We start from the raw sequence: 26,191 nt of genomic DNA on the forward strand, positions 1-26,191 counted from the left end.
CAGCGAGAGTAGACATGTCTGCAATGGTTGGCAGGTCCTTCAGTCCGGACCAGATGTTATCAGCATCCCCGCCAGTGCCTCTTTTGGGAAAACTGAGCTTTTTCCTCGCAGCCATAGATGTGGAAGAAAATGAGGGTGGAGCTGTTGGCATGTCACGGTCCTCTTCAGAGGACAATCTCCTGACCAGCAGGTCTTTGCACCGCTGTAGATTTGTGTCCGCCGGAAACAGAGACACAACATACGCTTTAAACCGAGGATCGAGCACGGTGGCCAGAATGTATTCCTCTGACTTTAAAAGAGTGACCACCCTCGGATCCTGGCAAAGCGTACGAAGGGCTACATCCACAAGAGCTACATGCTTGCTGTAATCGCAATGGCTTACCAGCTCCTCCCTCACTTTCTCCAGCTGCTTCTGCAACAGCCTGATCAGGGGAATGACCTGACTCAAGCTGGCAGTGTCGGAACTGACTTCTCGTGTGGCAAGTTCAAATGGCTGCAGAACCTTGCACAACACGGAAATCAGTCTCCACTGCGCTTGACTCAGGCGCATCCCCACTCCTTTGCCTATGTCGTAGGTGGCTGTGTAGGCCTGAATGGCCTTTTGCTGCTCCTCCATCCTCTGCAGCATATAGAGGGTGGAGTTCCAGCGCGTCACAACCTCTTGTTTGAGGTGATGGCAGGGCAGGTTCAAGCTTTTCTGATGTGCCTCTAGTCTGCGGTAGGCACTGGCTGAATGCCGAAAGTGTCCAGCAATTTTGCGGGCCACCGCAAGCATCTCCTGCACACCCCTGTCACTCTTGAGGTAATGCTGCACCACCAAATTAATGGTGTGGGCAAAACATGGGACGTGCTGGAAATTGCCCATATTTAATGCCCGCACAATGTTACTGGCATTGTCTGACACCACAAATCCCCATGAGAGTCTAAGTGGGGTAAGCCACTGGGAGATAATTTCCCTCATTTTCTCTAATATGTTGGCAGCGTTGTGCCTCTTATTAAAGCCTGTAATGCACAATGTTGCCTGCCTTTGCATGAGCAGCCATTTTGTAGATGCTGCTACTGATGCAGCTGTTGCTGTTGCTGCGGAAGGGGATGCATCTACCCAGTGGGCTGTCACAGTCATATAGTCCTTCGTTTGCCCAGAACCACTTGTCCACATGTCCGTGGTTAAGTGGACAGTGGGTACAACCGCATTTTTAAGAGCACTGAGGACACTTGATCGTACTTCTCTGTACATTTTTGGTATCGCCTGCCTAGTGAAGTGGAATCTCGAGGGGATTTGGTACCGGGGACACAATACCTCCATCAACCCTCTAAATCCCACTCCACTGATGGCGGACACCGGGCGCACGTCTAACACCAACATTGCAGTTACAGCCGCAGTTATACGCTTTGCAATAGGGTGACTACTATCGTATTTGGTGGTCATGGCAAACGACTGTTGGACGGTCAATTGTTTGGTGAAAGACTTAGCGGTCTTACGACTTCCCCTCTGGGAAGATGACCGACTAACAGCAGCAACAGCAGCAGTGGCAGTAGTAGGCGTACCGCTGCAGGATTCCTCGGATGAATCCCGTATTGAGGAGGACTCAGTCTGGCTGGTGACTTGGGCTGCAGGACTGAATCTGATGGAGATTGTGGAGGAAGTTGACGAGGAGGGTGTTGCTGGTGTGTATCCAACTGGACCACGGGATTTAGGTGTCCCTGTACCGATGAGGGTCCTAGCCCCAGTTCCTGAACTAACCACTGAACTATGAAGGTTATTCAGGTGACGTATAAGGGAGGATGTTCCTAGGTGGGCAAGATCCTTACCCCTGCTTATTTGAGCTTTACATAAGCTACATATTGCCATACATTGGTTGTCTGGATTTGGATAAAAATAACTCCAGACCGAAGAGGTGCATTTTTTGGTCTTCTGACCAGGCATGACGATGGGCTTTTTCATCCCATGGACATCAGCTGTTTCCCCCCCTGGTGCCTCATTTACAATAACCACATCACCATCCTCATCATCAAGTTCCTCCACAGCGCCAGCTACATCATCAATAGCCTCCTCCCGAGCCACCTCTTCCCGTACAGTGATGGGAAGGTCAGGCTTGACAACCACCAACACGCTTGGACTCGCCTTGGGGATTTGTGATAATTTCTCTTTAGAAGGCAGAGTTGTTTGCTGTTTTGTTGCTGACAGCATAACTCTCTTCAATTTTTTGTAGGGGGGGGAGGAGGAGGAGGGCTAAGATCCGTGGGTGAAGCTGAACCACTAGTCATGAACACGGGCCAGGGCCTAAGCCGTTCCTTGCCACTCCGTGTCGTAAATGGCATATTGGCAACTTTACGTTTCTCCTCAGATGATTTTAAGTTTCTCTTTTTGCTACTTTTTCTTAACTTGGGCTTTTTGGATTTTACATGCCCGGTACTACGAGATTGGGCATCGGGCTTGGAAGACGACGTTGATGGCATTTCATCGTCTATGTCATGACTAGTGGCAGCAGCTTCAGCATTAGGAGGAAGTGGGTCTTGATCTTTCCCTACTTTATCCTCCAAATTTTTGGTCTCCATTATATGTAGCACAAGATACTGCAGAATGTGTGAACTTGGTAATATTGCAGTACCAATGGACTTATAATGCTGGATTGGTTTTGCAAATTTGGTTATAATTATTATATATATTTTTTTTTTTTTAAATTTTTTATTTTTTTTTACTTTTTTTTTATTTTTTACAAACTTGGGAATAATGGGGAAATAACTATGCCCTTAGAAGCACAGAGCACAGGACACAGCACCACTGGACTGAACAGGACACGGCACAGGACCCAGCAGCACTACGGAACTCAGCAGGACAGAGCACAGGACACAGCACCACTGGACTGATACTGCAGAATGTGTAAACTTTGTAATATTGCAGTACCACTGGACTTTTACTGCTGAATGTGTGAACTTGGTAATATTGCAGTACCAATGGACTTATAATGCTGGATTGGTTTTGCAAATTTGGTTATAATTATTATATATATTTTTTTTTTTTTTAATTTTTTATTTTTTTTTACTTTTTTTTTATTTTTTACAAACTTGGGAATAATGGGGAAATAACTATGCCCTTAGAAGCACAGAGCACAGGACACAGCACCACTGGACTGAACAGGACACGGCACAGGACCCAGCAGCACTACGGAACTCAGCAGGACAGAGCACAGGACACAGCACCACTGGACTGATACTGCAGAATGTGTAAACTTTGTAATATTGCAGTACCACTGGACTTTTACTGCTGAATGTGTGAACTTGGTAATATTGCAGTACCAATGGACTTATAATGCTGGATTGGTTTTGCAAATTTGGTTATAATTATTATATATTTTTTTTTTTTTTTAATTTTTTTATTTTTTTTTACTTTTTTTTTATTTTTTACAAACTTGGGAATAATGGGGAAATAACTATGCCCTTAGAAGCACAGAGCACAGGACACAGCACCACTGGACTGAACAGGACACGGCACAGGACCCAGCAGCACTACGGAACTCAGCAGGACAGAGCACAGGACACAGCACCACTGGACTGATACTGCAGAATGTGTAAACTTTGTAATATTGCAGTACCACTGGACTTTTACTGCTGAATGTGTGAACTTGGTAATATTGCAGTACCAATGGGCTTATACTGCAGGATTGGTTGTGAAAATTTTGTGGTAATTAAAAAATATTAAAGTAGTTTTTGGTATTTTATAAAAAAAACTTTTTTTTATTTTTTTAAACACAGGGGAATATTGGGGAAATAACTATGCCCTTAGAAGCACAGAGCACAGGACACAGCACCACTGGACTGAACAGGACACAGCACAGGACCCAGCAGCACCACTGACCTCAGAAGGACAGAGCACAGCACACAGCACCACTGGACTGATACTGCAGAACACAGCACAGCACAGCACAGCACAGCACAGCACAGCACAGCACTAAACAGCACAGAACTAAACAGCACAGAACTAAACAGCACAGAGGACCACCTAACACACCCTCCCTCTACCCTGATCAATGCCCGAGTGAAGATGGCGGCGACTAGCGGGGAATTTATAGGATCCGAGTATCGCAAGATCCGACAACGGGATTATGAGTCAGAGCCTCAGTTTCACTTTTGAATTTGGCGCCAATACCCGGATCTGTCTCGGATCCGACTCGGATCCGCAACGTTCGGGTGGGCTCGGATTTCAGAAATCCGAGCGCGCTCATCCCTAATAATAACTGAGTTTTATAAAAAATTTAAAGACCTCCTTGCTCCAATTCAGGTGGAGGTGTTTAAAAGCTGTTTTGAAAAGCACTGTATGCCTCAGTCCATGAGGGTATCATCATTGATTCTGATCCACAAGGGTAAAGAGCCTGGCGATATCAAGAATTGAAGGCCAATAACCCTCTTGAATGTCGATAGGAAGATTGTTGCAAAAATCTTGTTTTCTAGATTAGTGTGTCTGTCCCCAGCACTGTTATCAGGCTGTCAGTTTGGCACAATGAAAGGGTGGAACATCTCTGGAGCAGTCATCTCAATAAGAGAGATGTTTGAGAGGTGCGAAGTATATTGTTGGTCTGGACCACCACTGCCTTGAAAAAGTCACCTAGGTGACGAAACGCGTTGGCCTATCACCCGCTACTTCCGGATTTGTGCACATCCGGTCACTGACACTCAGGAAGCGTGCGTTCCACGGACGGCACGCACGCCTACATCCCGCTCGTTACTCTACCCGACACACCTACCATTCACTCGTATATCCGGCACTCCACATCTATCGCGAGGATTAACCATCTACCATCTGGACCTCACACGTACTGTATTGGACATCCTAAGGACCATTGCTATATCCTGGATTGTTTCAAGCGCAAGTAACACAACCTCCCCTTCTTTTCCTTTTTTTCCCCCTTCTCTGGACATTGTTTTCTCATGCTGGACTACTTGAGATTGGTTACAAGTGCGATTATCACTTTTTTCTCTCCTCCCTTTTAGTTCATTTTAATCTATCTGATTTTATCTTTGGACACTATTTTATTTCTGGACATTTTATCTCCGCTCCACTAATGATCAATCCCTCATCGATTGAAATCATCCCCCAGCATCAGTGAAGCATGGCACCATGTTAACCACAATGTACTATAGCTCCATGACATGATGTATCCATGATGTATAATTACAATATTGCCTAATGTTCACATGTTTTGTATTTCACTAACTGTATTGTCTATTATCAGTTTATAAAGATCATTATCTCCATAGCAGGACATTACATTATTGATTCAATACTTAGGTCTTAGCGCAGAATATTAATATATTATTGTACTATCTCAGGTTGGACTATCCTGATATTCCGCTGCTTTCACCTATACATATCCATAGTGCGCTTCCCCTGTTCTGCATATATATCCATGGACCAGGCTAAAGCCTTTGATAGAGTAGATCATGATTATATGTGGGCAACTTTGTCAAAGTACAGTATCCCGGGACAATTTGTTGACTGGTAAAAAACTTTATATAAGGAGACAGAGAGATTCCATCTGATTAATGGCTGGCAGGGTGACACTTTCAGAGTTGAGCCGCAGGTGAGGCAGGGTTGCCCTTTGAGTCCGCTTTTGTATGTCTTTGCCATTGACCCATTTTTGAGGTCATTACAAGTTTGTGGTTTTCAGGGGTTGCCGGTCCTCCACTGCTTGCCTCTGACAGTAGTCGCATATGCGGATGAAGTGACTGTAGTGGTGTCTGAGTCTCGTGAGGGTCGGAGGCTATCTACAGCCATCAGAAGCTATTCAGAAGCCTCAGGGTCTCTGGTCAACCTTGACAAGAGTAAAGCTTTTTGGACACTATAAGGTGATCCTGATTTTGATCTGCCTGAACTTGCAAAGGCCTCCTCCCATATTAAGATCTTAGGCATGAAAATTGGTAGGGTAGATAATGCCATGTTAAATTGGGAGGTGAAGTTGGAAATCGGAAATGCAAAGGTTCGGTGGAAAAACTGGAGACTGACCTACAGAGAAAAGATTACAATGTTAAAGACTTTCCTGGTTCCTGTTTTCTTGTACGTTGCGGTAATTTTTCCTTTGCCAGAACCTTTTTTAGCCAGGCTCTCTAGTCTGTTCTTCCAGCTCTTATGGAGCAACAGACTGAATCCTATAACAAGAGGGATCACTTACCTACAGAGAAAAGAGTGTGGTTTGAATATGTTGAATCCAAAGGTTTTCTTTGACTCCTTGTTTTTAAAAATACATTTTGGAAACTTGGACTCAAATGTTGGTTCTCTGTGGGTAAACAGTATCAGGAATTGGATATTGCCTTTTGCAGAGTCTTGGATGCGAGGTGGTAGTCTCAAGAGGGGTAGAAGGAGGCAGAACTACCTCCCACCATATCTGGAATCTAGTCTCAAGTCTCTGAGGAATTGGGGAATAGAGAAATCGTACATTGAAAATAAGTTCATGAAAGAACTATTTTAAAGTATGCAGGATGTTCTTATGTTCCCAGCTTGCACTCAGAGACTGTGTGGATAGAACTTTGCAGGAAAGTTTAAAGTTTTTAAATGGGGCGAGACTTCTGACAAAGTTTTTTGACATCGCTTGGTTATCATTGCATGAAAAAATGCTTGTCAGAGGTAATTTAAAATTCTTAAACGTCTCAGATAGGAATTGTCCTCTGGGTTGTCATCAGGAGGAAACAATGCAACATTATATAGTTGATTGCTGGGAAAGCAGAACATTATGAAAGGAGATAGCAGATAGACTTAGGATCAGGAGATTACGGTCTCTGAAATACTCCGATATAGTCTATGTAGTTCCATCAACTATAAATAGTATAGACCGAGAGTCGATATATATGATAATAACAACTGTAAAATATTACCACTGGCATACAAGAACTAGAGTATCGATTAAACATGAGCCTTTCCTGTATCTGAAGGTCGTAGATCTAATTATGTCAGAATTAAGCTGGATTAAGTCTCTAGAGGTTAGGGAAACTAGGAAAAATGCAAAACTATGGGAAGGCATTTATCTGAATGAATAACTGCATATGGATCACGCATTTTTTTTTTTTTTTTTTTGTTGTGTGTGTGTTTATTTTGTATTTTTGTTTTAATATTGTTCAATATTAAAACAATAAAAATCAATACAAATCGCCTTCAGTGTGGAACTATCCATTCATTTCCATTCCCGTTACCCTTTTTCATACCGTCACTTCTAAATTTCCATACTGTCGTTTCTAAATTTCCACTTCGATCACTGATATTATTTGTAAAAATTTCAGGAGAGAGCCCTTGTTTGCTATGTTCATACGTTTATTAAACATTTAAAAACAAATAAATATTGTATTTGTCTCCACTGTTGTATAAATAAATGGATGTTAAAAACATTTGTTTTGACTGCACACATCTAAATTATCTGTTTTCAAAAGTTATTGTAATATTATAAACAAATAAACAGCAGTTGGTAACATCCTCCCAAAATATGTTTTGGGGTTTTTTTTCTGAGAGGGGCAAAGGCACAAATGTGACTAGCTGCCTTCACTGACAGAAATGCCTTGTTCCTGCTCTAAATATTAGTATTTGTTGTGTACTGTTGAGCCAAATAATAAACATAAAATAACCAGATGGGATAACTAAATATGTCCCTCATACTCTCTATCTGTCTCTCCCAACAGTCTCAATTTCAGCGGGACAGTCTTGATTTTAAGGCTCTGTCCCACCCGCGGACGTGTTTGTCCACCCGTGGGAAAAACATTCCTTTACAGCACTAGGCAGCCCTGGGGGGGGGGGGGTTGGCCACACCCTCTGTCCTTCTGTCCCAGTGGTACTGACAAATTGGGAGGTCTGCCCTATTATTCCTCTGCAGCAGGTTGCCATATTAGGATGGAGGTGCTACCTTAACTAAATTGGCAGTCTGTTCTGCATTATTCTTCAGCAGAAATTGACTGTTGGTTTTATACCAATGAGCCCATGATGTCACAGAAACTCAAATGACTGCATTTTCAGACCTGTTCCAGATTTCATCATGGCCGTGTCCTACAGATGTGGGAGGAGCTTCAGCTCTCTGTAGTGCAGTGGGGAAGTCATAATGTACTTTTCATCGGATGGGCAGTGGACTGCTAGGTTAACACTAAACAACAAGTTCTGCCTTCATGGTTCATATCTGAACATTTCATTTGTGGGTTATAGTGTTTTTTTTTAAATATAATATAATCCCTGCTCTTGTTTCTGTAGCAGGTTCTATACTCAATGCTTCCCTAAAATGGGTAATTGAGTTTAAAGTGCTTCACTATTCTGTGCACTAATCAAGTAACTTGCACCTATTAGCACGAGTTAGTCACTAATTAATTCACCTTCATCCTAATAGAAGACATGGAAAAATCTGTTCAATAAATTTTAACACCAACTTAGTATGCTGTACACATTACTCTTACTTTACTTTCTTAAAGGCTATGCAATACGGATTAGGGTCTAAATACAAAAACATCTACAAGTGATTTTAATCATCGCTTCTTTCGAACTTTGTGTTACGAGCCGTGGCTCACTCCCCTCTATCCCTGGCGTCCCAGCCGTCTCCATGAGGACCGGGACGTCACTTCCGGTTCTCGGCCCGATCGTTGATAGGGTAACGGCCGAACCCTGAGCTGTCAGTTTTTCACGCCCCCCAGCAACACAGGGCAGTCAGGCGCGTGCACCAAGACTCCTACTAAGCCTGCGGGCTATTAGTATTTATTACATTCATTAAGGCACACATGGGTGGCTTATTATGTCATTTCATTCTCTGTTACAGATTGCATGTCTTGAGTATTTAAGGCAGGGAGGGCTCAGCCTCTTGTTGTGACCCTTTGCTCTGTTTCTGGACTCTGCTTTCGTGCTTCTAACCCTGACCGGGCCGCTCAGTTTTAGCGCTGTTAGGGCCGCTCCTAGGATGGCAAATGACCTGATTTTGACCCGCGGCCGCATCTCATGACACGGGATGCGGCCGCATCATTGGACGCGGCCGCATCGCGTGTCATGTGATGCGGCCGCCTGTGCGCCCCCCGGGCTGATATATGCCAGCCCGCGCCTGTCTGACCTTTAGGTATGCTATTTGACTACTCTGCTTGATTCGGACCCCTGACCTCGGCTTACGTCTGACCATCCGTTGCCATCTGTACAACCTCCTCTGGCCCTGCCGCTGCTGTGTTCTTAATAAACTTGCACTACATCTAGAGTTAAGACATCCGAGTACCTGTGAGCACATAAAGCTCTACGGGAAAGGCGGCTGCTATAGGCGAAGACCTCTTCCGCAAGTTCTGCAAGTTTATTATCAGACCGGCAGCCTAACACTTTGAAGCAGAAAAACACTAATCATATTTGCTAACAACACCTTCATCTACAGTGCAGTACACATTAAGTAGAGATTAGGTTGCAATAAAATTTAGCACATATTGAATTTTTCTGCAGAACAAGCTGTTTCAGAGAGGTGTAATGCAAACCTCTGAGTTTCATTTTTCCATTACCATTCTGTGAAATGCCATTCTGCACTGAATTTGTATGTTGACAATTAGTGCAATCTATAGTCTATGAGTAGTAGTGGGATAATGACATCCATTAATTCTGCTGTGCAGTGTGATTGGGGAAGATTGGGACCACCAAGCCATATTCCTCCAGCAAACTAGGCAACACTTTGCAGCCAAATTCCGAATGAGACAAATATTCAACAGAACAGATATGAAATGTCACTCATCTCTAATACTTAAGGAACATTTATAGACATGTTGTGAAGGTTTGTGTGTGAAAATATTTGGGAACTATATGCCCCATATACATGGTGCCCTTGAATCTTTAAACTTGTCTTCGCCAGTGATGGGCAACAGGCAGCCCTGGGGAGTAATGCGGCCCTCAAAGCCTTCCCATGTGGCCCTTGTTGTCCTTTTCTCTGCTTTATGGCCCATACACGTTTATTCTCTGATTTATTGCCCACTAAGCTTAACTCGCAACCCCAGCTTACAATGAATAAGAGATGGGGCAGAGAGTGAAGCTCTGCGGGTCATAAAACAAAGAAGACGACTGAAGATTATCTTCCACATCACGTAACCTCCTCCACACAATGCAGGGAGGTCACTCAATGTCAGCAGCCCATCTGATATCAGAGGAGGAGGGACTGTTGCAGCACATACCAGCTCTTTAGCCACTGCCGGGAAGAGCTGAGTGGCTCCTGCCTACTTCGGGGCATATTCAATTGTTGGCGTTACTGCCTAAAGTAATGCACCCCGCGCACTATTACCGTCATTGCGGTAATAGTGCGCGTAAATACCGTTATTACGGTACATTTCTCGCTGGATTTCAGCTCGCGGCTCAGGGAGCTGCGAGCTGAAATCCGGCTTAGTATTACCATAATAACGGTAATACTTTTTCCGCGGCGGAAATCGCCCACAATTGAATATGCCCCTTCAAGTGAAAAAGAACTAAAAAAAACTAAAGTCGTTATTTTTTAGGCAGGCTTGTTATGCATCAGTGCGCTGAACAAGTATTTGTTTTTCGGTTCCACAGACTTTCTCCATCTTGGGGCAAATAAAAACAAAAAAGTGAAGCAAATTGACGGAAACCTCCCAGAAGAATTGCGTTGAGCCTGTTCAGCATTAAATGTAACTTAAATCTGGTCATCCAGACGTCACATTGAATCTATTTGTTTTTAGCATTAATTTATCTTACATTGAAATGTCTGCTGATATATTATTGCGGAATGTTGTTTTTCTTTGATTAAATATATTGTTTTAACTTTCTACTGAGCTTAAGAGTAACTTTGTTCGGGAGGCTTTTGAAGAGAATAAGTTATAACTGCTCTTCGTCTTATCTATAAACTGATGTAGCTTTTCATACTTGTTCTTCTTACATCTTGTTATTATTACAGCTTTGCTCTGTTACTGTAAGATCTTAACAAGCCCATATATCCAGGGTTTTTTAATGACATGGGGCAGCTCTCTATGGAATCTGTATGTTCTCCCCATGTGGGTTCCTCCAGGTGCTCCGGTTTCTTCCCACACTCCAAAAACATACTAGTAGGTTATTTGGCTGCTATCAAATTGACCTTAGTCTCTCTGTCTGTGTTTGTGTGTGTAAGCTCCAATGGGGCAGGGACTGATGTTAGTGAGTTCTCTGTACAGCGCTGCGGAATTGGTGGTGCTATATAAATAGCTGATGATGACATGTGTATGTGTACAAGTAAGCAGGAGTAAAAACCATATTGCATTTAGGTTACCATTTAATGTGGATAAGAGCAAAGCAGAAATACCACAATAAAAACCCCCCAGAAAGAAAAAACAACAAAAAAAGAAAGATCCAGCAATAAAAGCAGGTAAAAGTCCATAAACAAAGCAAGAAAGACAAACATCAATTTAAATTTAGCTTTTTTCTCTGTATGGTTATAACACTAAGCAAAACACTGTTATATACTTAAACATTTATATTCTAATTATTTTATTGCCATGCCATCTCACAAATGAGTTATTGTGAAGACATATTCCTAAACAAGCTTTAGAAAAATGTGGGTTTATTACAGTATAAAGTTGTGTCTGTGAATTGTCCTACATGTCATTAAGAAAAAGTCTATGCTTGTGGTTCTTCAGTTGTGGAACCACAAATTTGGCAGGACATTATGGTACTTGTAGTTGCACAACATTCAGAAACATAGAATGCCTCACCCAATTTTAGAATTTTCCAAATAGCCACAACTATCCCTTAAATATTAATTTGTACACGAAGCACGTCCTTACCGAGAACATTCATTCCCCCTTTAAACTCGAGTTTCTTCTGTGTCACCATGGCAGGACCTGTGTTCACTGGTACTTCGAAAATAGAGGAATTAGGCTGGGATCCATTGGTGTACATGCCACTAACATTGACAGGTCTTATTAGTTCCAGAGGTGACGATGGTGCAGGGACTTTCTTAGAAACAGTTTGTATCTGTAAAGAAAAATGGGTCTTTACACAGGACAGAGGTATGTTACATAGTCACCTTAAAAATTGTCAGACAGCGGTGTTATCTGCTGTGTAAAAAAAAAAAGCAATAAAGTTTCACTTTAAAGGAAAAAAAACACCTTGGACTCCAAATACATGGTTACTGTGTCTAGGAGTCCAAGGTTTTTTTTCTTCTAAGAGAAACTTTATTGCTTTTTTAAAACAGCCAATACATTTACATACACTTTGCAACATTTATGAAAATTGGTGCACAATAAAATAGTGCTATTGTACAGCAATCAAACATCTATATTCATTCTTCAAACTGTACTAGAAAAATAAAATTTTATACCCGCTTCCTTTCTTTTTTTCCCAGTGTGTTAGAGGTCAGAAATGTCTCTCCAATATCTGCTAGATGTATTTTGGAATGCAGCCAATGTTAGATGTCATAAATTAGAATCTTGCTGATCTCAGAGCACGGTTAACTAAACAAAATCCCTTAGTCAAATATAGGACATGGGGCCTGCGTCCCTACAGATTACAGGCCTGCCAATTTTTTTTTTATTTTTTTTTTACTACACAATGTCAAAAACTTTTACATGAAGCTATATCAAAAATGATAATTTAATTTGCTGTGCATAGCACAGAGAAATCTATATGCATCATGTGTGTTATAATGGGAAAGTTTAGGCTTATTTCTCCATAGAAGTAAATACGTGTCATGCATTCAATGGCAAAATATTATGAGCCTGATTCATTAAGGAAAGTAAAGCAAAAAAATTAGTAACTTTGAACCTTGGCAAGATCATGTTACAATGCAAGGGGTGCAAATGAGTTTACTACATACTTGCCAACTCTCCCGGAAAGTCCGGGAGACTCCCGAAATTCAAGTATGGCAAGTATTAGGGATGTGCACTGGCCACTTTTGGTGTCTCGTGTTTTGTGTTTTGGATTCGGATTTGCTTGAGGTTTCGGGTTCGGATTTGTTTAGCAAAACACTTGACGAAAGGTTTTGGTTCGGATTTAAGGTTTTGGATTTGGATTTTTTTTGAAAAAAACATAAAAAGTGTTAAAAACAAGTTTTTTTTTTTTTTTTTTCACTCCTACGCTATTATTAACCCCAATAACATTCAATAACAATCATTTCCACTAATTCCCAGTCTATTCTGAACACCTTACACCTCACAATATTCTTTTTAGTCCAAAACGTTTCACCAAGGTAGCTTTCTGGACTGCATAGTGCAGTGGTCCCGGTACACAATTTGGTACCGGGGCCACAATACCTCCGCATTCAAATGGTCTGAATTCCACTGCACAGCTGCCTGCTCCTACATCCTCTGCAGCATATACAGGATGTAGTTTGAGCGTGTCAATACCTCTTGTTTTTGACGATGACAGGACTTTTTTATTAATTTATGATTTGGCAGCAACAGTCAACATTATTTAATATCTGATACGCCTCTATCTGGACTGCATAGGGGAGTGGCCCCGGTACCCAATTTGGTGCCGGAGCCACAATACCTCCTCCAACTTTCAAGTGTAGTGTTTATAATCTATAAAAACTACAGTAGTTATAGCACGTCAATAACTCTTGTTTTAGACGACCATGGTACAGAGCATTCATCATTGAGATCCCATCAAGTATGTGAAAGACAGACAGGGTCGAAGTGTTATTTGTTGACTTTGTTAACCAAAAAATTGTCGCTGTTGCAAATATTCGTGCAATAAAGAGTGACTTTTTCTATTAAAGGCTCAAGCTTTCAAGTGTAGTGTTTCTAACTTATAAACACCACAGTAGTTCAAGCACGTCAATACCTCTTGTTTTAGACGACCATGGTACAGAGCATTCATCATTGAGATCCCATCAAGTATGTGAAAGACAGACAGGGTCGAAGTGTTATTTGTTGACTTTGTTAACCCAAAAATTGTCGCTGTTGCAAATATTCGTGCAATGAAGAGTGACTTTTTCTATTAAAGGCTCAAGCTTTCAAGTGTAGTGTTTTTAACTTATAAACACTACAGTAGTTCAAGCACGTCAATACCTCTTGTTTTTGATTATGACAGGGCACTTTACTTTTGGTTTAATTTGTTGAATTTGTTTTGATTTTGTTTTACTTTGTGCTCATGGCAAACGACTGTTGAATGGTCACATAATGGCAATAAAAGAGTTGCAAGATGGAATTGTCCTTGGGCCCTCCCATCTACCCTTATGTTGTTGAAATAGGACATGCACACTTTAACAAACCAATCATTTCAGCGACAGGGCCTACCAAACAACTGTGGCTGAAATAATTGGTTTGTTTGGACCCCCACAAAAAGAGCTGGCAAAGAAAAAAAAGAGTTGCAAGATGGAATTGTCCTTGGGCCCTCCCACCCACCCTTATGTTGTTGAAATAGGACATACACACTTTAACAAACCAATCATTTCAGCGACAGGGCCTACCAAACTGTGCCTGAAATGATTGGTTTGTTTGGGCCCCCACACCAAAAAAGCTATTCATCTCTCCCTGTACAAAATAAACAGGCTCTACTGAGGCAAGATGTCGTCCTCATCCTCAACCTCTGATTCCTCTCCCCCTACAGTGTGTACTTCCTCCTCCTCCTCACACAATTTTCAATTAGTCCCTGCTGGACTCCACAACCACATGTCTGTACTATCTGGAGGGCAGTGCTGTACTTGATTGAGGAATTGATAATTCATTTTTATGAACATCATTTTTTCAACGTTCTGAGGAAGCAACCTCCTTCGCTGCTCACTGACCAGGTTCCCCGCTGCACTAAAAACTCTTTCCGAGTACACACTGGAGGGGGGACAACTCAGGTAAAATAGAGCCAGTTTGTACAGGGGCTTCCAAACTGGCTTTTTTTCCTGCCAGTAACAATATGGACTGTCTGACATGTCTATTTGGATGGTGTCAGCAAAATAATCCTCCACCATTTTTTCTATTGTGACAGCATCCAATGCAGCAACAGTAGACATGTCTGCAATGGTTGGCAGGTCCTTCAGTCCGGCCCAGATGTTATCAGCATCCCCGCCAGCGGCTCTTTTAGGAAAACTGAGCTTTTTCCTCGCAGCCACAGATGTGGAAGAAAATGAGGGTGGAGCTGTTGGCATGTCACGGTCCTCTTCAGAGGACAATCTCCTGACCAGCAGGTCTTTGCACCGCTGCAGACTTGTGTCCGCCGGAAACAGAGACAAAACATACGCTTTAAACCGAGGATCGAGAACGGTGGCCAGAATGTATTCCTCTGCCTTTAAAATAGTGACCACCCGCGGATCCTGGCAAAGCGTACGAAGGGCTTCATCCACAAGAGCTACATGCTTGGTGGAATCGCAATGGTTTACCAGCTCCTCCCTCACTTTCTCCAGCTGCTTCTGCAACAGCCTGATCAGGGGAATCACCTGACTCAAGCTGGCAGTGTCAGAACTGACTTCTCGTGTGGCAAGTTCAAACGGCTGGAGAACCTTGTACAACACGGAAATCAGTCTCCACTGCGCTTGACTCAGGCGCATCCCCACTCCTTTGCCTATATCATAGGTGGCGGTGTAGGCCTGAATGGCCTTTTGCTGCTCCTCCATCCTCTGCAGCATATAGAGGGTGGAGTTCCAGCGCATCACAACCTCTTGTTTGAGGTGATGGCAGGGCAGGTTCATGCTTTTTTGATGTGCCTGGAGCCTGCGGTAGGCACTGGCAGAATGCCGAAAGTGTCCAGCAATTTTGCGGGCCACCGCAAGCATCTCCTGCACACCCCTGTCACTCTTGAGGTAATGCTGCACCACCAAATTAACGGTGTGGGCAAAACATGGGATGTGCTGGAAATTGCCCATATGCAATGCCTGCACAATGTTACTGGTGTTGTCTGACACCACAAATCCCCAGGACAGTCTAAGTGGGGTAAGCCACTGCGAAATAATTTCCCTCATTTTCTCTAATAGGTTGTCAGCGTTGTGCCTCTTATTAAAGCCTGTAATACACAATGTTGCCTGCCTTGGCATGAGCAGACGTTGTGTAGATGCTGCTACTGATGCAGCTGCTGCTGTTGCTGCGGAAGGGGATGCATCTACCCAGTGGGCTGTCACAGTCATATAGTCCTTCGTTTGCCCAGAACCACTTGTCCACATGTCCGTGGTTAAGTGGACAGTGGGTACAACCGCATTTTTAAGAGCACTGAGGACACTTGCTCGTACTTCTCTGTACATCTTTGGTATCGCCTGCCTAGTGAAGTGGAATCTCGACGGGATTTGGTACCGGGGACACAATACCTCCATCAACCCTCTAAATCCCACTCCACTGATGGCGGACACCGGGCGCACGTCTAACAACAACATTGCAGTTACAGCCGCAGTTATACGCTTTGCAATAGGGTGACTACTATCGTATTTTGTGGTCATGGCAAATGACTGTTGGACGGTCAATTGTTTTTTGAAAGACGTAGCGGTCTTACGACTTCCCCTCTGGGAAGATGACCGACTAACAGCAGCAACAGCAGCAGTGGCAGTAGTAGGTGTACCGCTGCAGGATTCCTCGGATGAATCCCGTATAGAATAGGACTCAGTCTGGCTGGTGACATGGCCTGCAGTTCTAAATCTGATGGAGATCGTGGAGGAAGTTGACGAGGAGGGTGTTGGTGGTGTGTATCCAACAGGACCAAGGGATTTAGGTGTCCCTGTACTGATGACGGTCCTAGGCCCAGTTCCTGAACTAACCACTGAACTATGAAGGTTTTCAGGTGACGTATAAGGGAGGATGTCCCTAGGTGGGCAAGATCCTTACCCCTGCTTATTTGAGCTTTACATAAGCTACATATGGCCATACATTGGTTGTCCGGATTTGGATAAAAATAACTCCAGACCGAAGAGGTGCATTTTTTGGTCTTCTGACCAGGCATGACGATGGGCTTTCTCATCCCATGGACATCAGCTGTTTCCCCCCCTGGTGCCTCATTTACAATAACCACATCACCATCCTCATCATCGAGTTCCTCCACACCGCCAGCTACATCAATAGCCTCCTCCCGGTGTACAACATTGACACCTTGATTATCGAAGTCTGGATCTACACTGTGGGTGATCCTTCCAACATATGCAGAGGGTGTGCTGCAAATGCTGGATGGAGTCACCTCTTCCCGTACAGTGATGGGAAGGTCAGGCTTCACAACCACCAACACCCTTGGACTCGCCTTGGGGATTTGTGATGTCATCTGTTTAGAAGGCAGAGATCTTTGCTGTTTTGTTGTTGTTGCTGACAGCATAACTCTCTTAAATTTTTTCTAGGGGGCGAAGGAGGAGGGCTTAGATCCTTGGGTGAAGCTGGACCACTAGTCATGAACACGGGCCAGGGCCTAAGCCGTTCCTTGCCACTATTTGTCGTAAATGGCATATTGCCAACTTTACGTTTCTCCTCAGATGATTTTAAGTTTCTCTTTTTGCTACTTTTTGAGAACTAGGGCTTTTTGGATTTTACATGCCCTGTACTAGGAGATTGGGCATTGGGCTTGCCAAACGACGTTGATGGCATTTCATCGTCTATGTCATGACTAGTGGCAGCAGCTTCAGCATTAGGAGGAAGTGGGTCTTGATCTTTCCCTACTTTATCCTCCAAATTTTTGTTTTCCATTATATGTAGCACAAGAGAGCGTACCCCTAAGCCACACACACTCGGCAAAGCCTTTAAAAATTATATGTGGCACAGGAGAGTACCACTGGACTTATACTGCTGAATCAGTGAACTTTGTAATATAGCAGTACCACTGGACTTATACTGCTGAATCAGTGAACTTTGTAATAGCAGTACCACTGGACTTATACTGCTGAATCAGTGAACTTTGTAATAGCAGTACCACTGGACTTATACTGCTGAATCAGTGAACTTTGTAATATATCAGTACCACTGGACTTATACTGCTGAATCAGTGAACTTTGTAATATATCAGTACCACTGGACTTATACTGCTGAATCAGTGAACTTTGTAATATAGCAGTACCACTGGACTTATACTGCTGAATCAGTGAACTTTGTAATATATCAGTACCACTGGACTTATACTGCTGAATCAGTGAACTTTGTAATATAGCAGTACCACTGGACTTATACTGCTGAATCAGTGAACTTTGTAATATATCAGTACCACTGGACTTATACTTACACATATGTATGGCCCAAATATATGGGACTCTCATTGTTTAGAGTAGGACCACCCTATTAGCAAAAGCACCTTGGAGTGGTGGATGGCTTCAACATACATTTGCAAATGTGTGCAACTGAGACTTTTGCATATTTATTTACAGTAGAAATTGCAGATCTGTTGCTGGCTATAGCAGTGTGCTGGGGGAATTTGTCTGTGTTTTTTCCTTTTAGGATAACCCCACCCTTTCATGCACCTGTTATAGCCTATAAATTGATTTGAGCAACTACCAGTTCTTTATTTGTCTGAGAGGCATGTTGGTGTCAGTAGCTGAGGGGAGTACTGACATTGGATTGCTATTTGGAGGTCTCTGGGGTACCTCTTTGGTAAGTTAGCTCTCAATTTAAAAACACATATGTATGGCCCAAATATATGGGACTCTCATTGTTTAGAGTAGGACCGCCCTATTAGCAAAAGCACCTTGGAGTGGTGGGTGGCTTCAACATACATTTGCAAATGTGTGCAACTTAAACTTTTGCATTTTTATTTACAGTAGAAATAGCAGATCTGTTGCTGGCTATAGCAGTGTGCTGGGGGAATTTGTCTGTGTTTTTTCCTTTTAGGATAACCCCACCCTTTCATGCACCTGTTATAGCCTATAAATTGATTTGAGCAACTACCAGTTCTTTATTTGTCTGAGAGGCATGTTGGTGTCAGTAGTTGAGGGGAGTACTGACATTGGATTGCTATTTGGAGGTCTCTGGGGTACCTCTTTGGTAAGTTAGCTCTCAATTTAAAAACACATATGTATGGCCCAAATATATGGGACTCTCATTGTTTAGAGTAGGACCACCCTATTAGCAAAAGCACCTTGGAGTGGTGGGTGGCTTCAACATACATTTGCAAATGTGTGCAACTTAAACTTTTGCATTTTTATTTACAGTAGAAATAGCAGATCTGTTGCTGGCTATAGCAGTGTGCTGGGGGAATTTGTCTGTGTTTTTTCCTTTTAGGATAACCCCACCCTTTCATGCACCTGTTATAGCCTATAAATTGATTTGAGCAACTACCAGTTCTTTATGAATCAGTGAACTTTGTAATATAGCAGTACCACTGGACTTATACTGCTGAATCAGTGAACTTTGTAATATATCAGTACCACTGGACTTATACTGCTGAATCAGTGAACTTTGTAATATAGCAGTACCACTGGACTTATACTGCTGAATCAGTGAACTTTGTAATATATCAGTACCACTGGACTTATACTGCAGAATCAGTGAACTTTGTAATATAGCAGTACCAATGGACTTATACTGCAGGATTGTTTTGGGATATTTTTTTTTTTTTATAATTACTTTTTTTGTAATTTTGGACTGAACTGGACTGAACAGGACACAGCACAGGACCCAGCAGCACCACTGAACTCAGAAGGACAGAGCACAGGACACAGCACCACTGGACTGAGTAGAACACAGCACAGCACAGCACAGAACTGAACAGCACAGCACAGCACTGAACAGCACAGCACAGCACGAGATATAGCAGGACAGAGAACCACCTAACACAACCTCCCTCTACCCTTATCAATGCCCGAGTGAAGATGGCGGCAACTAGCGGGGAATTTATAGGAACCGAGTATCGCGAGATCCGACAGCGGGATTATGACTCAGTTTTGCAATTGGCGGGAATACCCGGATCTGTCTCGGATCCGGCTCGGATCGGCAACGTTCGGGTGGGCTCGGATTTCAGATATCCAAGCCCGCTCATCTCTAGCAAGTATGGTTTATTATTTTGCACATAAGGAAAATACTTGCTGTTTTTTCATTTAGGACGCAAATACTTGATAGCTTCATTTTTACACTGACATTAAAAGTTGATCTAGGACATCCTCGAGCCCAATTATAAATCTGTCCTCACATTTTAAATTTACTTCCCCATCAATACAACAAGGTTTTGCCAAAGTTCAAAGTTACTCCTTTTTTTTTTGCTTTACTTTCCTTAATGAATCAGGCGGTGGAAATCGTTAAAACGATTACCACAATTCCGGCAAGAGAAGACCTACAAACAATTACTAAATTTAGGAGAAACCAATTTCAATATAACTAGACTTACCTGAAAACCAACGCTGCACATCTCCAATGGCACCAGCATGCTGACTGCAACTTATTCCGAATGAAGAGCTCTCCGGTTTTTACTAAATTCATTTTTTATTTGTAGGTCTCCTCTGTGTCGGATTTTTCACTATCGAAAAACCGTACCCAACCCGAATCGGCCCTATGTGTGTGTGTTTTTGCTATCAATCTGGTTTAAAATTGTAAGATACACATGGGTAAATTAATTAAAGTATGCATGTGAGGTTTTGAAAACAGGAAGTGTCTGATTGCACCACGTAATTAACAATACTGAAAATATTTAAAGTCGTCTATCACCAAATGGACAAACTATCCCTGATGAAGTCCAGTGTTTCCAGATGAAGTACGTTGGATCCAATTATGCAACAACATTTTGGGTGAGGAAAACACGGCAACCCCATTAGAGAACAACACCTACGAGCAGGTGACGCGGTGACCTCGCTTGGAAGAGGCACCACGAGTAAGAATATCTTCCTTAATTACAGTGTATGAGGAACAATTAAAAAACAAGGAAAGCCAAATATGAGCAGCTGCAATTATAAAGAGTAAAGATAAACAGAAGGAGGGAATTAGAAAGATTTCCGCAGGAGGGAGTTGAAAACAATTGGACTGGTTACACAAACAGGCACCTTCATCTAATTATTCTCTTATTTGCTGTATGGAAAGTTCATCAAAGCAAACTGCCGCTATTGCTATTACGTGTTATGCTACATTTTGCTATCTGTAACCACTGTATACGTGCTACATTGAACCATTTGTAATGTATTGAACATGCAGATTTTTATCTTTACAATACGTAAAGGTCATTACTTTTTATTATATTATCTTCCAATTGTTGATTGTACTGATAAATCCATGACAAATTCTCACTAGTGGGAATTCCACTGTGCCAAGGACTTTCACACACACCGTTTTTACACATGGCTCTGATAGGCGAAATAGCTCAAACCATGTAACGTTTGAGCAATCTTGCCTTTCAGAATGGGAAAAAAATAATAAACTATGAAAAGATTGTCAAATCCCCTTCTCTAAAAGCTAAGTGCAAACATGTTCATGTATGTTCTTTGCTGCTAGCAGACATTAGCAACAACAATTTTAAAGCTGCACTACTACCTAAAATGGTAAAAAATTTAGTTCACCATTTTAAAAAAGCTGCAGTACTGGGGTGTAAGTGAGAGAACTTTCCATAATTGCGGTCTCTCACTGCTCCTTCCCTTCCCTCCAAAACCTTGCAGTGCTGTTTTTCTGATCAAGAAGCCAAGGGGAAAATAGCAGCACAGAGCAGAACTATAATGCTCCACTTCCTTCCTAGATGGTAGCAGCTATAAGGAACAGTTTGCTTAATATCCTCAATACTTATATACTGCTTACAGGTAATGTTTGCGGTTTGTTCTGCCATGGCGCAACTTTAGGTGCCTGTAAGGGGAGAGAAGTGGGTGGTGTATTGGGGAAGGGGAGAATAAGGGGGGAAAAATAAATGTATCGGTACAGACAATATACTTGGTTTGCTGGATATGCAGCGGATGATTATAGCTTTTTGCGGTTTTAAATGTTATAGCTCTTTTGCTTTTTCTGTTTATAGCTCTATTGCAATGTATATTGAGTGTATAAGTGGTGGCAACTTTTTGTTTACAGCTCAATGTTTATAGCTCGGTGTCCTATTCCGGATATATGTAACAGTGTTTAAATCACCGTAATTATAGCTCAGAGTTTATGCTCTAGTTACCAGCTCTGTGGTTATAGCTTGTATGGACATCCGAGGCCGGCACCTGTGCGTTTCACCCAGAACCTGGAGGATCAGCATTTGGAACGCATAGTGCGTTCCAAGTACCGCCGCAGGAAGCCGCTCGGCCCTAGCTACCTCATCGTTCACCACCAACGAAGAGGCCCCGCATCCCACCGGCCATCACAAAAAGGAAGGGCGTTAAGAATATACAACTGCTCTTATAAGAGCAAACCATAAGAGCACGCTATCCATCTCCGCATATACACTACACATACATCCGTACCATAACCACCTCATTCACCTTCTACCCATATATCCATATTTAGACATATAACAAACACATAGAAGTACCGAACATTCCACACAACACCATAATATCCCCCAGACACATAACACAAAAATTACACCACTGTACACCGCATATGAGCTATAAACTACAAGCACTTAACCATAGAGCTAGTAACGAGCATAAACTCGGAGGTATAATTACGGTGATTTAAACACTGTTACATATATCCGGAATAGGACACCGAGCTATAAACATTGAGCTATGAACAAAAAGTTGGCACCACTTATACAATCAATATACATTGCAATAGAGTTATAAACAGAAAAAGCAAAAGAGCTATAACATTTAAAACCGCAAAAAGCTATGATCATCCTCTGCATATCCAGCAAACCAATTATATTGTCTGTACCGATACATCTATATATCCCCCTTATTTTCCCCTTCCCCAATACACCACCCACCCCACCTAAAGATGCGCCACGGCAGAACCAACCGTAAACAAGACAAAACCTATAGGAATCGGAACGCCTGGAACACCCGTAGCGGCAGCAACGTCCTACAAAACACACAAGACAAGCACAGATGTCCAAGGTAAACCCCTTAAAAAGGGTCCCTACTACATCCATTCTGCTTACAAGTAATGCCTTCTTTAGCTTAGCTTTTTACTCTCAATTGTTATTTATATTGCTGCTTGCAACATTTTTATGGTTATTTGTTTTCCGTTACAAACATTCTAAGGGGGGAATTCAATTAGCTGCAAAGTGTCTAACGACCATTCTGGAGACACTTCGTGTTAGATGTTTTTATAGAAATATCTGCTCATTTTTCCTTGCGCCTCGTAGAGGTGCAAAGAAAAGTGAGATGATATTTCTACCGTAGTAACAGTAAAATTGCGTTCCCCCAAATTGTCAATTTGGCATGTCTAGTTTTAGTCTAGTTTTATGTCAAGTTTTTATTTTTTACTTATCATTTTAATGTTATTTTGTTATTTATAGACTGAAGTATGCCTTGAGTCTATCGGAGGGTCTCCAGGTTGGAACCCTAGGCCTTTTTAGCAGTGGTTTCAATTCCCCAACATAGGGAAATAGGCACCTTTCACACAGATTGCTCTGTCACAGTCTTGTTAAATGTCCTTAAATTAATTGTGTGAGTGAAATTATTTCTCTGAGGAAATTCATCTATTCATAGCATGGGGAATATGTGGGGAGATGAGACCAATATAAAGGAGAGGTCCAGCATCAGCTACAAGTGTATGAAGCCCTAAGTCTACACATGAACTATAAGTTCATGTGTAGGAATGCCATGGCTTTCAACAAGAGTATAAATATGTTTTAAATAAATCACCTTATGTAACACAGATAACAGAAGTGGGGAGATGAGACCAATATAAAGGAGAGGTCCAGCATCAGCTACAAGTGTATGAAGCCCTAAGTCTACACATGAACTATAAGTTCATGTGTAGGAATGCCATGGCTTTCAACAAGAGTATAAATATGTTTTAAATAAATCACCTTATGTAACACAGATAACAGAAGTGGGATGATTCCAGTATTATCAAGGTATGTTGTAACTGCCTTATCATTTTACATTTTCTAGATGTTTTTTATTTTTTTGTATATCAGATTGTACATTAGATTTAACATCATAGGGTAAATGTATGAAGCTCCGGGTTCTTCAACACCCGCGAGTTCGGCGTCTTCAGCGCTTAAATTTAAAGCGGCGCTGCCTTGTAAAGGGAAACAAGTGGCGCTGCCTTGTAAAGGGAAACAAGCGGCGCTGCCTTGTAAAGGGAAACAAGCGGCGCTGCCTTGTAAAGGGAAACAAGCGGCGCTGCCTTGTAAAGGGAAACAAGCGGCGCTGCCTTGTAAAGGGAAACTTCCCTTTACAAGGCAGCGCCGCTTTAAATTTAAGCGCTGAAGACGCCGAACTCGCGGGTGTTGAAGAACTCGGAGCTTCATACATTTACCCCCAGATTGTATATCAAATTGTACATCAGATTTTATGGGTGTGAGTATGACGTGGGTGACAGGCTGGGTTTCTGTAAGGCCTCCATTACGTTGGTGATTTTTAGTCTCTGCGATTTCATTTCCTGAGATTAATCTCTTATAAACACTGTGCTACTTTTTGCTACATTAAGCAATGTACTGCCTGAGATTAACCTAAATGCGCGGGTCAAAGTTGCATTTCCTGCCCTGAATGAGTGATTAATTGCTTGTTCCATTAAAAGTCTAGTAACGTAAATAATTATTATTATTATTATTACCATTTATTTATATAGCACCACTAATTCCACAGCGCTGTACAGAGAACTAACTCACATCAGTCCCCGCCCAATTGGGGCTTACAGTCTAAATTCCCTAACATATATACACACACACACACACACACACACACAGACTAGGGTCAATTTGTTAGCAGCCAATTAACCTACTAGTATGTTTTTGGAGTGTGGGAGGAAACCAGAGCACCTGGAGGAAACCCACGCAAACAAAGAGAACATACAAACTCCTCAACTGCTAAATTGCTTGAAGTTTGTGTGAAGTGATTAAATAGTGGCACTGTACAATTGAAAGTCAATGGTTTAATTACACAAAATTGACTGTACAGATCACCCCATAGGTAACAAGCTGGTGCAAAATGGCTGATCGCTGTAAAGAGTTTAATCACCAACGATCAAGCAACTGGAAAATGCTTGATTAGGTTACACCGAAAACCATTACATAAAAAAACAGCGCATTACCCTAACTACCCTACTGGTAATACAAATTGTCTAGAAAGTGTATTGTCTTATTGGCCAACATCCAGTAAACCATAAAATACAAGCATAATCCAGTAAACAAGTTTTATTCAGCAAAGACACTTAAATATGATATTCATACCTGCTGAAAACACGCTTGTACCAGGTTCTCTGGGAAAAGGTTTCTGATGAGGTCCAAAAATGCATCAATACTGGAAACCTCTTCATTTTTAGTTGAGATGCTGACCTGCTTCTTCAGCTTTGGGTTTCCAGGGTGTATAGAGAGAACCAGGATGACTCCAAGCAGTGCTGCTAGGATGGTAGTAGACATGTAGTAAACCATGGCACGTGTGCCCATTCTCCCACTAGACTTGGCATCAAGGCCAGCCAAACCTGTTGGCACAAAGAGAAGATTATATTGTCAATTCTATCTTTTCTACAAAGGTAGGAGAACTCTCTATATTACAAGTGAAATGGGCCCAATGATATTAATCCCACTGCGTGATTTCTGCAGTTTTACTAATGTATTTAACCAATTTCTCTTAAAAAAAAGAAGAGAAAGGTATTGGTGCCAATATAAAAGCAAAGTACTTGTTAGATCCAAGGCTTTTGCAGGAAAGACTCCACCAGACTTTAAGTGGATGCTACATGATCATTGGCAGCAGGCAACAGTGTTTCGTAAGAGGAAGATAACCTTGCAATGTTAAAGGGGGCATTCTCCAAAGTGCTGTTTTTAATTTACTGCACATTGCAGTACATCACTGTCGGTTTTGAGTTGAAATGTGCCAAATTTTCTACCCACCAGTTTGGAGGGTGAAATCTCTAGCCGCCTCTGATAGTCAGCGATGTGCGGAGGCTTCACAAATCCAAATCTGCTAGCGGATTTCTCCAACCCACCGACAAACTGATTCAAACCTGCCAACAGTTGGATTTCTAACAGCCATGTTTAGAATAACGCATTTTTTTCAATAGGCGGATTAGGCCCTAAAAAAAGCGCAGTATTATATTCACAAAAGACCTATAAAAGATGGGCCACTTTCTCATTATCTTTGATTGGGGTATGAAGTGCTAGTTTATAGGACAGGAGTTGTGGGCAGGTTTTTGGAAGTGAGTAAAGTTCTAATTTATGATTGTTGAAAGGTGTCTTGTTCTTCTTTGTAGTCTTGTTCTTTATTGGTCTGTTTAGCTTATTGTTTGCTGCCTATTTTGATTTAAGTTGTGTCTGTGTTTTTGTGTGAGAGTGGTC

At 42.1% G+C, this 26,191-nt stretch overlaps 1 protein-coding gene across 1 annotated transcript in view; it reads right to left on the minus strand.

Annotated features, from left to right (window-relative positions):
* LOC142107330 (excitatory amino acid transporter 2-like) overlaps positions 1–26,191 on the minus strand; it is a 152,507-nt gene that overhangs the window by 25,416 nt on the left and 100,900 nt on the right. The window contains exons 4-5 of the mRNA XM_075190703.1: positions 25,088–25,338; positions 11,749–11,938 (exon numbers count right to left, since the gene is read on the minus strand). Of these exons, the coding sequence (XP_075046804.1) occupies positions 11,749–11,938; positions 25,088–25,338 (441 nt within the window). The remainder of the gene's footprint in view (positions 1–11,748; positions 11,939–25,087; positions 25,339–26,191) is intronic.

Source organism: Mixophyes fleayi, chromosome 11, assembly GCF_038048845.1.
Source record: "Mixophyes fleayi isolate aMixFle1 chromosome 11, aMixFle1.hap1, whole genome shotgun sequence".
NCBI lineage: Eukaryota > Metazoa > Chordata > Amphibia > Anura > Limnodynastidae > Mixophyes > Mixophyes fleayi.